The 14,657-nt window shown below is 45.0% G+C and overlaps 1 protein-coding gene across 1 annotated transcript; it reads left to right on the top strand.

Moving 5' to 3' along the window:
• Nucleotides 1-5,639: 5,639 nt before the first annotated feature.
• On the top strand, nt 5,640-12,707 carry LOC119922722 (olfactory receptor 14A2-like). The gene is made up of 4 exons (XM_038742405.1): nt 5,640-5,924; nt 11,562-11,720; nt 12,228-12,366; nt 12,430-12,707. The coding sequence occupies exons 1-4, from the start codon at nt 5,640-5,642 to the stop codon at nt 12,705-12,707; spliced, it is 861 nt and encodes a 286-aa protein (XP_038598333.1).
• Nucleotides 12,708-14,657: the final 1,950 nt, after the last annotated feature.

The following is a 14,657-nucleotide window of genomic DNA, read 5'->3' as shown; positions in this document are numbered from 1 at the left end:
AAATAAATAAATAAATAAATAGAGTAATAAATATGTACAACCATATATACATATATACAGGTGCTGTGGGGAAGGGAAGGAGGTAAGATGGGGGGATGGAGAGGGGGACGAGGGGGAGAGGAAAGAAGGGGCTCAGTCTGGGAAGGCCTCAGTACCACAGATTGATTGACTGATCATCTAGACTGTAAGCTCATTTTTAGCCCCCCAACTTCCATATCTGACTGTTTCCTGATTGATAATCTCAAATCTACTTCAGTGCTTAGCACTTCTGCAGAGTAAGTGGTTAACAAATACAATAACTAACTGAATAAGTGAACCATTGCTTTTCTGGTCCTCTCGGGTTCTTCTAGCTTGCTTCCTTCTCTCTCTTATCCCATGACTATCTATCCGAGTGCTCCCAGCTCCCTAGTTCCATGACTTCATGTACTTCAGAAGCAGCATGTTCTAGTGGATAGAGCACAAGTTTAAGAAACAGAGGACCTGGATTCTAATTCTAGCTTCACCACTTGTCTGTTATGTGACCTGGGGCAAGCCATTTAACTTCCCTGGGACTCAGTTACCTCATCCGTAAAATGGGGATTAAAGCTGTATGCCTTGTTTAGGACAAGCTCGTATCTGCCCCAGAGCTTAGTACAGTTCCTGTCCCATAGTAAGAGCTTAACAAATGCCATAAACACCCCCGGACCAAAAGAAAACCCCCCAAAACAATCCAGCCAGAAAAAAACTGGCAGGCTCACTTTGGGCAGGGATCTTATCTACCCACTCTTTATTGTTGTAGTTGCCTAGGTACTTAGCACAGTTCTCTGCACAAACTAAGCATTCAATAAATACCTTGCTGGATCTATTGACCAAGTAAGGCAGAGAAGCTCGGTGGGCGGGTCATGAAGCAAGACGTGATGCCGGGACTGGAACAATTTTCCTCCTCTTTCTCCTGATTCCACGGACCCAGTTAACCATCTCTCCTCCCAACCCCTGAAACATCAAGACTTACTGCATCTGTCCAGGTTTGAAGGGGACAACCTCCACTAGTCTAGGATGCCTCCTTCTGCTCATCATTGTATTTGAGTTCCTGGAGAAGCTGGGAAAGCTTCTTCATGAGGACGAATTTCCCAGGTTACCTTGCCAAGATGTCTCAATTTTTCCCTAAAGAAGAGCAGCCACTGTGTCTCAGGAGGAGCTGAGTACCCCGATGTCTCTAGTGTTTTCTTGTCCTGTGTCTCCCGAGGCTCCACATGGATTAGTTGTTCTTCCCCATGGGATTTCCTTCTGGGCTCTGCTGATCAAACCAGTGAGCAGATGTAATGGCCTAATGTCAAGAGGCAGAATCGTTCTAGTCCCAGCTCTGCCTTTTATTACCTTGGTGACCTCGAGCAACTCACTTAATGTCTCTGGACCTCCGTTTCAATTAATCAATCAATGGTATTTCTTATTATAATTATTAAAAATAACGAAAATAATAATATTTGTTAAGATTTCCCTATGTTCTAGGCACTGAATAATATTAATGATAATAATAATAATAATAATAATAATGTTCGATAAACGTTTGCAATGTTCCAGGCACTGTTCTAAGCACTAGGGTAGATACAAGCTAATCAGGTAGGACACAGTCCCTATCCCACATAGGGCTCACAGTCTTAATGGCCATTTTACATATGGGGATCTGAGGTCCAGAGGAGTAAAGTGACTTGCCCAAGGTCATACAGCATACAAATGGCAGAGTCAGATTAGAACGTGGGTCCTTCTGACTCCCAGGCTAGGCTCTAGGGACAAGGCCACACTGCCTTTCAATTTATTAACAATAATAATGGTATTTGTTAAGTGCTTACTTTGTGCCAGGCACTGTTCTCAGCACTGGGGTAGATACAAGATAATCGGGATGGACAATGTCCCTGTCCCAAATAGGGCTCACAGTCTTAATCCTCTTTTTACAGATGAGGGAATTAAGGCACAGAGAAGTTAAGTGACTTACCCAAGGTCATACATCAGACAAGTGATGGAGCTAGGATTAGAACCCAGGTCCTTCTGGCTCCCAGTCCCATGCTTTCTTTCCACCAGGCCATGATACTTTTCATGCTGCATGTGCCTGGGAGTCAGGAGGACCTGGATTCTCTCTGCAAACACCTTGCAAACGTCCTGCCTCTGGCCTGGAATGTCCTCAACCTTCATATATGACATGCGCTTGCTCTCCCTGCCTTCAAAGCCTTATTAAAATCACATCTTCTTCAGGAGGTCTTTCCTGACTAAGATCTCATTTCCTCTACTCCCTTTTCCTTCTTCATTCCTCTTGCACTTGGATTTGCACTCTTTATTTATCCTACCCTCGGCCCCAGTGCACTTCTGTACCAATCTGATTTTTATTTCATTGGTGGTCTCCCCGTCTCAACTGTAAACTCATTTTGGACAAAGAATGTGCCTACAAACTCTGTTATATTGCACTCTCCCAAGCACTTAGTACAGTGCTCTGTAACCAGTAAGCATTCAATAAATACCATTTATTGATTGATTAATTATCTGCCTCCCCCTTTAGACTGTGAGCTTCTTGTGGGCAGGGAATGTGTCTACCAACTCTGTTATACTGTACTCCCTCAAGCGCATAGTACAATGTTCTGCACCCAGTAAGTGATCCATAAAGACCATTGATTCATTGATTAAGTGATTTTTTACGTTCCCTTGTGGCCAGTTTTTCCTTTCCTTAATCTCATTTCCCCTCCACTGACTTCCCTGACTTTGGTGGCCATTTGTCCTATTTCCTACTGAACAGTGTGGATCTCATGCGGTCATCATTACTATTATCAGCGGTATTTATTGAGTACTTACTGTGTGCAAAGCATAATATGGAACAGAAGAGTACAATACAACAGAATTGGCTTATATGCGCCCTGCCTACAGTGAGTTTACAGTCTATAGGGAGAGACATATCTTCAAATTCCATGGAATTGTCTGTCATTAGGTCATTCTGGTATATGTATCTGTAGATTTTTCTTGGTAAAGATACAGAAGTGGCCTTCTACCATGCAGTAAAACTTGAGTCTCTGCCATTGTCCTTGATCAACGTTTTGATCACTTGATCATCCGCCTTTGACTCTTGCCCACACCACTGCTGCCTGGCACAGGTGAAGCGACTTTGGTTCTTCGGCTTAGAACTTTCCATTATGGATAACCCTATCTGGCATAGCTCTGAGGTTCATCAGCATACACAAACTCTCCTGCCACGATAAGATGTTGATTCATAGAAGAGATGGGAGAGACAGATATTAATTAATGGTATTAATTAATTAATTAATGGTATAATACCAAATCAATGGTATTTATTGGGTGCTTATTGTGTGAAGAGCACTGTATTAAGAGCCTGGGAGAGTACAATACAACAGAGGTGGTAGACACATTCCCTGTCAATTGCGAGCTTATGGTCTAGAGAGGGAGACAGGCATTATTTAATTATGCAATCAATCAATCAATGGTATTTACTGAGCACTAATTGTGTGCAGTGCACTTGATGAAGTTCTTGGAAGAGTGCGATACAACAGTGTTGCTAATAACAATAATAATAATTATTATTATTATGTGCCAAGCACTCTTCTAAACACTGGAGTAGATACAATACAATCAGGTTATCCCACAGTTTTAATACCCACTTTACAGATGAGATAACTGAGGCACAGAGCAGTCAAGTGGCTTCCCCAATGTTACACAGCAGACAAGTTGCAGAGCCAGGATTAGAACCCATGTCCTCTGTCTTCCAAGTCCTTGCTCTTTCCACTAAGCCACGCTGCCTTCCCAACTCCCTGCCCACAACGAGTTTCCAATCTAGAAACCAGTTTATAGTCTAGAGTCCAGTCCCTGTCTGGTTTTGGAGACAATGGTGAGGGAGATGGAGATGTCCTAACGGGGATGGACAAGGGAAAGGACCTGGGAGATTGTAGAGGGAGATTGTAAGCGACCACACTAAGGAAGAATACTCCTTACTTAACACTCCATCATCGTGTGACCTAGGGTAAACCACTTAATTATCTGTGCCTCAGTTACCTTAACTGTAAAATGGGGATTAAGATTGTGAGCCCCATGTGGGACAACCTGATTACCTTATATTTAGCCCAGCACTTAGAAGAGTGCTGGGCACATACTAAGTGCTTAACAAATACCACAGTGTCCTTCGTTGTGTGGTTCCCCAAACCCCATAATATCTGGCCCCAACCACTTGAATACAGCCCTGTGTCCGGAATCAGGGTGATTGGGTGGTGAGGCAAAGGGCATTGAGAGGTGGATGAAAGTGCTGGAGGCAGCAGGGGGCAAAGCAAGGGGAAGAAAAGAGTGGGGATGATGGAGGACTGATGTTTACGGACACCACTCGGCATTAGTCAACAGGAGTGAATGACCTTAGCACTCTTACTTTCTGTGAATGGACTGAGAGTGGATCTTTGAGATAAAAATCAGGCTATCTTTGCTTTGGGTAAAGGGAATATGGAATAAGCAAATAAAAGAGCAATAAAACCAATGACTATAGCCTAGGTCGTACCCTGGAGTATTTATGCTGGTACAGAGCGGGGTTCAGGCACATTCAGGTTGGCCAACCATGGCACACAAAATTACTGGATACACAAACATATGTGAACGAGTGTGTTATATAATAGGAATGTAACATAACCTAAGGACCCCAAATTAAAACATGTTCCCTGTGGGGTCTCTGACCACCTCCATTCCTCCAAACCTGTTATGCTACCCCTAAGCACACATGTGGTTTCTGGGCCATGACATCTGTCAGCAGTTATTGAGTTTAGAAGGGAGGTGGGAGCCTGGCATTCAAAATAAAAACACCAGACTGGACATAGACTAGGGGAAACCCATACTGTTCAATGTCAAATCATCCTCTCGGGCTTTTTCCACTCGGCCATGCTGCTTCTCCATTACTGATGTAGTGGAGTGTGTTTACAAATTTGCAGGTGTATATGTGAGGCCACGTGAATGAATTAATGTGTGTACATTGGTGCACATGTGTATATGTATAGGAATGTGAGCAAATGTACAGAAAGCCCTTGGCCAATCCGCTTCTTTGTTCAAGTCACTGAGATGCAAAACAATATCAGGGAACCATAGTGGCACACACAAAAAAGGAATCAGCAGAAATAGAGTTACTGAGCATGTTAGCAAAGAAGCAGCGTGGCTCAGTGGAAAGAGCCCAGGCTTTGGAGTCAGAAGTCACCAGTTCAAATCCCAGCTCTGCCAATTGTCAGCTGTGTGATTTTGGGCAAGTCACTTAACTTCTCTGTGCCTCAGTTACCTCATCTGTATAATGGGGATTAAGACTGTAGCCCCACGTCGGACAACCTGATCACCTTGTATCCCCCCAGTGCTTAGAACAGTGCTTCGCACATAGTGAGTGCTTAATAAATACCATTATTAACATTATTATTCTTAGCAGGTGTTGGGGAAAGAAGACGCCTCTGACCCCCATTTCTCCAAAGCCATTTGATCCTCCCACCTCACAGGTCCTTCTGAAAACCGGATGCTGCTTTTTGAACCATTGAATTCGGGGGCAGAAAATGAGATGGAGGCAAGAAATTCAAAGTGGTGAACCTCTTATTCTAATTATCCTTAATTCTGTGCCTCCTCGGGCAATCCACAGATTCCCCTAGAAAATGACCAATGTCTCCACGGTGACAGGATTAGTCTTCCTGGGATTCTCGGAAGGCTCCCAGGAACTGCAGCTGGTCTACGATATGTTGTTCCTCCTGTTCTACCTGGCGGCCCTGAAGGGGGATCTCGTCATCATTGCGGTTACCGTCCTCGACTGGCACTTCCGCAGCCCCATGTATTTATTCCTCAGGCACTTATCCTTCATAGATGCCTGTTACATCTCCATCATTGTCCCCAAATCTATCCTCAACTCCTTAACCAATAACAGCTTGATATACTCCAAGGCTGTGCCACCCAGCATTTCCCAATCAGTTTTTTTGCTGCTTCATACTTGTCTGTACTCAAGACAATACCCTACAGCTGCTACATCGCCAACTCCTCACCTTCGGAATCAGGGCTGTCCATCACCTCGCCCCCTCCTACCTCACCTCCCTTCTCTCCTTCTACAGCCCAGCCCGCACCCTCCACTCCTCTGCCGCTAATCTCCTCACCGTGCCTCGTTCTCGCCTGTCCGGCCGTCGACCCCCGGCACACGTCATCCCCCTGGCCTGGAATGCCCTCCCTCCCCACATCGGCCAAGCTAGCTCTCTTCCTCTCTTCAAGGCCCTACTGAGAGCTCACCTCCTACAGGAGGCATTCCCAGACTGAGCCCCCTCCTTCCTCTTCCCCTCTTCCCCCCTCCATACCCCCGCCTTACCTCCTTCCCTTCCCCACAGCACCTGTATATATGTATATATGTCTGTACGTATTTATTACTCTATTTATTTATTTATTTTACTTGTACATATTCTATTTATTTTATTTTGTTAATATGTTTTGTTTTGTTTTCTGTCTCCCCTTTCTAGACTGTGAGCCCACTGTTGGGTAGGGACTGTCTCTATATGTTGCCAATTTGTACTTCCCAAGCGCTTAGTACAGTGCTCTGCACACAGTAAGCGCTCAATAAATACGAACGAGAAGGGCTGCCCCTCCACCTGACTCTCTCTACACTCATGCTATTTTTATAGTATTTGTTAAGTGCTTTCCACGTACCAGACACTGTTCTAAGTGCTGGGGTAGATACAAGGTACTTTGGTCCCACGTGGGGCTCACTTTCTTAATCCCTATTTTACAGATGAGGTATTTTATTAATGACAATATTAATGGTATTAGTTAAATGCTTACTATGTGTCAGTGTTCTACGCACTGGGGTAGATGCAATCTAATCGGGTTGGACACCGTCCCTGTTGCACATGGGGCTCACAATCTTAACAAAATAGATGAATAATAATAATAATAATAATGTATTTGATAAAAATAATAATAATAATGGTACTTGCTAAGTGCTTACTATGTGCCTAGCACTATTCTAAGTGCTGTGGGGGATACAAGTTAATCCCCATTTTACAGATGAGGTACCTGAGGCACAGAGAGGTGAAGTGACTTGGCCCAGGTCACATACCAGACATGTTGTGGAGCTTGGATTATAGCCCATGACCTTCTAACTCCCAGGCCCGTGCTCTATCGACTAGGCCATGGTACTTCTTGTTCTGCTCTACGACCACCTCACAACCTGGCTCTGCCACCATCTGACTGGACCAAGCTAACACCTCTACACAGATGTTTCCCAAATCTCCCTCTCCAGGCCAGATTTCTCTCCTTTTTTTCTTAAATGATGTTTGTTAAGCACTTCTTATGTGCCAGGAACTGTACTAAGTGCTAGGGTAGATGCAAGATAATCAGGTTAGACACAGTCCATGTCCCTCATGGGGCTCAAAGTCTTAATCCCCATTTTACAGATGAGGTAATTGGGGCACAGAGAAACAATGTGACTTCCCCAAATTCCACTGCAGACAAGTGGTGGAGCTGGGATTATAAACCAATTTCTTGTGACTCCCAGGCCTGTGCTCTACCTGCTGGGTCATGCTACTTTCCTCCTTCCCTGAAGTCTTGCATTTCCTACTGTCTTCAGCATATCTCTACTTTGATGTCCCATCAATATTTCAAATTTATTCAAATTTATTAACACTTTAAATTTATTCCACCCAAAATATGTCCTTCGGACTATTACATCACTGTAGACAGCGCCACTATCCTTTCTGTCTTTCAAACCCATAACCTTGGCATTATCCTCCACTCACCACTCTCATTCTACCCACATATTCAATCTGGCCCAAACTCCTATCAGTTCTATATGAACCACATTGATAAAATTCTGCCCTCTCCTCTTCATCCAAACTACCAATACATGTACCAAAGCATTTATCCTATCGTGCTTTGATTACCGCATCAGTCTCCTGGTTGACCTCCCTGCCTTCTGTCTCTTCCCACTCCAGTCCATTTTTCGTTCCACTGTCCTAAAGTGACATTCAATTCACATCTCCCCACTCCTCAAAAACCTTCAGTGGTTGTCTATCCAGTTCCACAACAACAGAAACTCCTTATCACCACCTAACCTCCTCCTACCTTACCTCCCTGATTGCCTACTACACCCAATCTGCATATTTTGCTTCTCTGTCAACCTACTTATTGTACTTCAGTCTCGTCTGTCTCAGCACTGATCTCTTATCTAGATCATTGCTCTGGCCTGGAACTCCATCCTCCTTCATGTACAATAGACTAACACTCCCGTTTTACGGTATTTGCTAAGTACTTACTATGTGCCAAGTCGCTAATCAGGTTGGGCACAGTCCATGTCCCACATGAGCTCACCATCTTAATTCCTATTTTACAGATGAAATAATTGAAGCCCAGAGTAGTGAAGTGACTTGCCCAAGGTGGCACATCAGCCTCAATGCGGAGCTGGGTTTAGAACTAAAGTCCTTCTGACTCCCAGGCCTGTGCTTTTTTCACTATCCCATGCTGCTGCCAACTCTCTCCACCTACAAAGCTTTATTAAAAATACGTCTCTTTCAAGAGGCCTCTCCTATGTAAACCTTCATTTCCCCTACTTCTTCCCCTTTCTACGTCACTTTGCACTCAGATCTGTATCACTAAAGCACTTCATACTCACTCCCCCCTCAGCACCAGAACACTTGTGTACATATCCATAATTTATTTTAATATCCGTCTCCTCTTCTAGACTGTAAGCTCTAGGCAGGGAACCTCTCTACCAGCTCTGTTGTATTGTACTCTCCCAAGAGCTTCTTACAGTGCTCTGCACACAGTAAGTGATCAATAAATACCACTGATTGATTGAAAGGCAGACTGTCCAGTCTTAATCAAGGTCCATGGCTACCCTCAAATGCCCCAGGGCAACATGGGTGCGGGAAATAACACTCGTGGCACAGTCTGAACCCTGCTGAACCTCAGGGATGATGCCACCAACTGGCTCCGGGGTTTCCCAGGTAACAAGGCCTTTCAGGCAGAGCTCAGGGCTGGTCCTCCCGGTGGGGCCCCCTACCCAACCCTGCCCGGTACAGCAGCTGCTTTAAGGGTACCGTGAAGTCTTTGGGGGAACATTCAGGACAATTTATCTCACAAAGACTTTCCTGTCACAGCCACCAATGTGCAAGAAGAGAAAAGGAGAGGTGGGAATCCAGGAACAGCAGAAAACCCTAACCCTAGATCGTTCCAGTGAGTATGAATCGGGGGAATGGTGGCAAAAATAGAGGAGAAAATGAATCCGTCCAATTTCCTGACCTCAAAGTGATATTTCTGTTTGGGACATTTATTAGGGGCTTACTATGAGCCAACGGGTGGGGCAGATACAGGATGAACAGGACAGGCCTTCTGCCACTCAAGAGCCAAGCAATAAGAGAGCTGGGGCAGTATCCCATTTTATGGAGAAGGAAACCAAGGTCCAGAGAGGTGCAGTGAAGTGCCTAAGGACTGCCAATGGCAGAGCTGGTAGCAGAACCCAGGTCCTGTAGTCTTACCACTAGCTCATGCTATCTCTAAAGGAGAAGTCTCCCCTGATGAAAATCTCAGACGGTTTCTTCGAGGTGAATACGGGTTCACCAGTTTTCTCATGGAGAAGATACCTGCCCTGAACTAGGATCCTATCTTTTATTCATTTTTCTCTTGGGAAGCCCGACAGCAGCAGGCTGAGTTGTCGATCGTCTGAGACTATCTCTCAGGGGGTGTTAGTTTGGGACAGGGTGCAAGCCCTGACAGAAGGAAATGGATCTGTCTTTCCCCACCCACTCTCAAAAAATGGAAATTCCCAGACACGAAAGGGAAAATATAGCAGGGCTTGGAACTATGAAAGTTTTTATTTGTGGGAGAACAAGTATGTAGATGTATTGCTGTATTGTACTTTCCCAAGCGCTTAGTACAGTGCTCTGCACACAATAAGCCCTCAATCAGTACGATTGAATGAATGAATGAATGTGTGTGTTTCTGTATCTGTGTGTAAGTTTGTTGGTGTTTTCGTGTGTCTGTGCGAACACATGAATGTATTTGTGATTAATAGGAGGTGTTTACCTATGAGAATGCATCTGTAAGATCATGTGTTTAAAGTAATGTGTGTATGAGTTGGCATTATGTGTGTATATATTTAGGATTCTGAGCAGAGGAGGAAATGAAGAAGTATGCACTGTGAGTGTTCATCTGTATTCAAACAAGATTATCAGTGAATGTTTGTGTATATATGAGTTTAGGTGTGTGCATGTATATGGAAAGGACCCAGATTTCTTTTGGGTTTTTTTTAAATGGTACTTGTTAAATGCTCACTATGTGCCAGGTACTGTATTACTCTAGATTAGATACAAGATAGGTAGGACACAATCCCCATTTTACAGATGAGGGAACTGAAATCCAAAGAAGATAAATGACTTGCCCAAGGACACACAGCAGACAGGTGGGGGTGCAGGGATTAGAATCCAGGTACCTCTGACTGTCAGGTCCATGTTCTATCCACTGAGCCATGCTGATTCTAATCCCAGCCCTGCCACTGACATAGTATATGACTTTAGGACACTCAACCTCTGGCGTGTGGGTTTCTGCATTCTTAAAAAGGAGATTAGATTCAAACACTTAGTGCAGTGCTTTGCACCCAGTAAGTGTTCAATGAATACGATTGAATGAATACCTGCTTTCTGCAACTCTTAGATCGTGAACCCTGAGTGTGACAGGCCATGTGTCCAATCTGATTACCCAGCACCAACCCCAGCTGTTGGCTAAGTTCTTTGACGTGGAGGAAGCACTGAATAAATAATTATTTATCTGTGTTAATGTTTATCTCCCCTTTTAGGCTTTATACGCGTTATGGACAGGGAACATGTCAACAGATTCTTTTGTACTGTATTCTCCAAAGCACTTAATACAATGCTCTGCATAAAGTAAGTGCTCAATAAATGCCATTGATTGATTGATATACTAGAGTTTTATATTCATGAACACAGGTGAGCATGTGGGACTTTAGGTATCCTTGATGGTTCTATGGATATCCAGACATTTGCCAATACACCTTTTGTGTAAGCCACAATCATGCATAACATTCCCTAAAATGTGTACTATCACAGAGCCATAACGATGCACACAAAACATGATAATTTCAGAAATGCAGAAGCAGCATGCCTTAGTGGAAAGAGCACAGAACTGGGAGTCAGAAGACCTGGATTCTAATCCCGGCTCTGTAAAATGCTTGTTGTGTGGCCTTGGAAAAATCACTTCACTTCTCTGTGCCCCAGCCCTCTTGTTCTCCCTCCTACTTGGACTGTAAGCCCCATGTGGGACAGGGACTGTGTCCAACCTGATTAGCTTGTTTCTACCCCAGTGCTTAGAACAGTGTTTGACATATAGTAAGTGCTTACCAAATACCATAAAAAATGTATTTCCCGAGCAGGTCACCAAGGGACTATGACCTCAGATCCCATTCTGCAGCTCCAGAGCCTTCCTAAAATCCCTGTGAAATCTGAATGCTGAAGTCGGGGAGCAGAAGCTGAGATAGGAGAAAGCTGGGTGCTGAAACTCCAAATGGATTTTTTTTTTGTTTCTTTCAGATTCCTTTCTGTAAATTATGCCCCTTCTCTGAGCTTCCTTGGATAGTCCACAGATTCTACCACAACACGACCCGCATCACCACTGTGACCAGATTCCTCCTGCTGGGGTTCTCAGAGGTCCGGGAGCTGCAGCCGGTCCACTCTGCGCTGTTCCTCCTGGTCTACCTGGTGGACCTGATGGGAAATCTCCTCATCGTTGCAGTCACCGCCCTCGACCGACGCCTGCACATTCCCCATGTACTTCTTCCTCAAGAACCTCTCCTTTGTCGATCTTAGAGAAGCAGCGTTGCTCAGTGTAAAGAGCACGGGCTTGGGAGTCAGAGGTCATGGGTTTTAATCCCGGATCTTCCACATGTCTGCTATGTGACCTTGGGCAAGTCACTTAACTTCTATGAGCCACAGTTATCTTATCTGTAAAATGGGGATTAAGATTGTGAGCCCCGCGTGAGACAACCTGATCACCTTGCATCCCCCAGCGCTTAGAAGTGCTTTGCACATAGTAAACGCTTAACAAATGCCATCATCATCATAATCATCTCTGCCTCATCTCCATCATCGTCCCAAATTCCATCCACAATCCGACCCAAACGTGATCCATCTTTTGCCTGGGCTGTGTAGCACAGGTCTTCTTCGTGATTTTGTTATTTTTTTAATGCACTTATTAAGTTAGTTGGTGCGGAACTGGTCATCCTCACGGTAATGTCCTACAACCCCTACGTGGCAATCTGCCTCCCACTGTGCTATGATGTCACCATAAACCGAGCAGCCTGCGTAAAGATTGCCATCTCTTCCTGGCTCGGCGCGGGTATGTTTGGGGTGATGTACATGGCAGGATCATTCTCCCTGCCCTTCTGTGGGTCCCCTGTAGCTCCACAGTTCTTCTGTGACGCCTCTTTCTTGCTGATGGTCTCATGTTCTGAGACTCAAGTGATTTTTAATTTCAGTTTGGCCTCTGGGTTTGTTTGTACTTCATTCTCCTTTGTCTTCTTTGTCACCTCGTACATCCGCCTCTGCTGGGCCATGCTGAGGATGCCGACAACCGAGGGCCGGGCTAAGGCCGTCTCCACCTGCTTGCCCCACCTCGCCGTCCTCACTGTTGTCCTCTCTATGGCTTCCATTGCGTATCTTAAGCCTCCCTCAGACTAGCCCTCAGCCATAGACCTGCTGGTGTCCGTGTTCTGCACCCCAGTGCCCCCCACCCTAAACCCCCTCATCTACCTCCTGAGAAACAGGGATGTGAAGGCTGCCCTGGAGAAAGTCCTGGAGTGGGGGATGCATTCCCTCCGAGATGCAGTGAGGCCTAGTGGATAGAGCACTGGCCTGGGAGTTAGAATCATCTGGGTTCTAATCCCTGCTCTGCCATGTATCTGTTGTGTGACCTTGGGTGAGTCACTGTACTTCTCTGTGCCTCGTTCAATCATCTGCAAACCGGGGATTAAGACTGGGAGCTCTTTATGGGACAGGGACTGTGTCCAACCTTATCAACCTGATCAAGTGGTATCTTGAACTTGGCAAAGAGCAAGAGCTTTACAAATACCATGAAAATAAAAACTTACCTGCTCTTAGTTCTGACACTGGTCTGCGTGGTATATACTAGCCATTCAGGCCATTGTCAGTTGTGGGGGTTTGAACCAGTAATGGCATTCATCAAGATTTAGTAAGTGGACTGATGTAAATAGGTTTTCATTCATTCATTCATTCTATCGTATTTATGGAGCACTTACTGCGTGCAGAGCACTTTACTAAGTGCTAGAGAGACTACAATATAACAATAGACACATTGCCTACCCATAATGAGCTTACAGTCTAGAGGGGAGACCGACATTAATATAAATAAAGAAATTACAGATATGTGCACACGTGCTATGGGGCAGAGGGAGGGAGGGGATGAATAAAAGGAGGAAGTCAGACACAGAAGGGAGTGGGAGAATAGGAAAGGAGGACTTAGTCAGGGAAGGCGTCTGGGGGGAGATGTGCCTTCAGTAGGGTTTTGAAGAGGGGTTTTACTTTCTCTGGTGACTACTCTCCCCTTTCTCTCCCACAGGTACCCTCCCCCTTCCTGGCTTCCAGTCTCCTAGTTTGTTTTGCTTCTTTTATAGTATTTGTTAAGTGCTGACTATGTGTCAAACACTGTTCTAAACACTGGGGAAGGTACAAGTCAGTTAGGTTGGACACAGTCTCTGTCCCGCCTGGGGTTCACAGTCTAATTAGGAGGACGAATGGGAGAACTGAGGTACAGAGTAGTTAAGTGACTTGTCCAAGGTCACTCAGAAAACAATTGGCAGGGCTGGATCAGAACCCAACTCTTCTGACTCCCAGGCCCATGATATTTCTCCCTGAACACTGGTGGACATTCACCCAGTTTCATACTGGATATTCCAGATCTCATTTGGCCTGTCCCCTGTCCTGTGGAGAGACAACGGTGATGGAGAAGGACATGCTCTAATGGGGATAGGCAAGGGAGAAGCCCTGGGATTTAAGGGAGGGAAGGGACAGCAGAGCAGAACAAGGACGGTTGTCCCCCTCCCCGGCCAATCTCTCCATCACCGGCTTGAAACTCTTCTGTGCTATGGGTTTCCCCCACCGCCTCGCACTCTGGAACCAACCATCAGACTGAATCCAGCCATCTAGGGGAGGCAGGGGAATTTCTGATTAGTCCTCATGTTTATATGTCCTCCAAATTCATTTATTTTAACATTGATGTATTCTTACATGTATCTCAACTTCTAGAGTGTAAGCTTCCCATCGGCAGGAAGTGCACAACTTTTCACTTCTACTTCCCAAGTGTATAATGAACTTCCCCACACCAAATCCACACTTAATAAATGTTGCTACTACTACTACTTTCTCCTATGAATCAGTGCCTTATCTTGACAGAAGAGTCTAAGCTGAAGCATCACATTCAATTCACCTATGCTGGGCAGCAGTGACATGGAAAAGAATCAAGTACAGATGATGACGTTATCAAAACAATGAACAAAGACAACGGCAGGAACTCGGGTTTTCCTGCTTAGAACAAGGCAATGGTAAACCACTTCCATATCTTTACCAAGAAAATTCTACTGATACATATACTGGAATGACTTTATGGCTAAG

The sequence above is a fragment of the Tachyglossus aculeatus genome, unplaced genomic scaffold (assembly GCF_015852505.1).
Source record: "Tachyglossus aculeatus isolate mTacAcu1 unplaced genomic scaffold, mTacAcu1.pri scaffold_122_arrow_ctg1, whole genome shotgun sequence".
NCBI lineage: Eukaryota > Metazoa > Chordata > Mammalia > Monotremata > Tachyglossidae > Tachyglossus > Tachyglossus aculeatus.
This window is presented reverse-complemented; position numbering and strand designations above follow the sequence as displayed.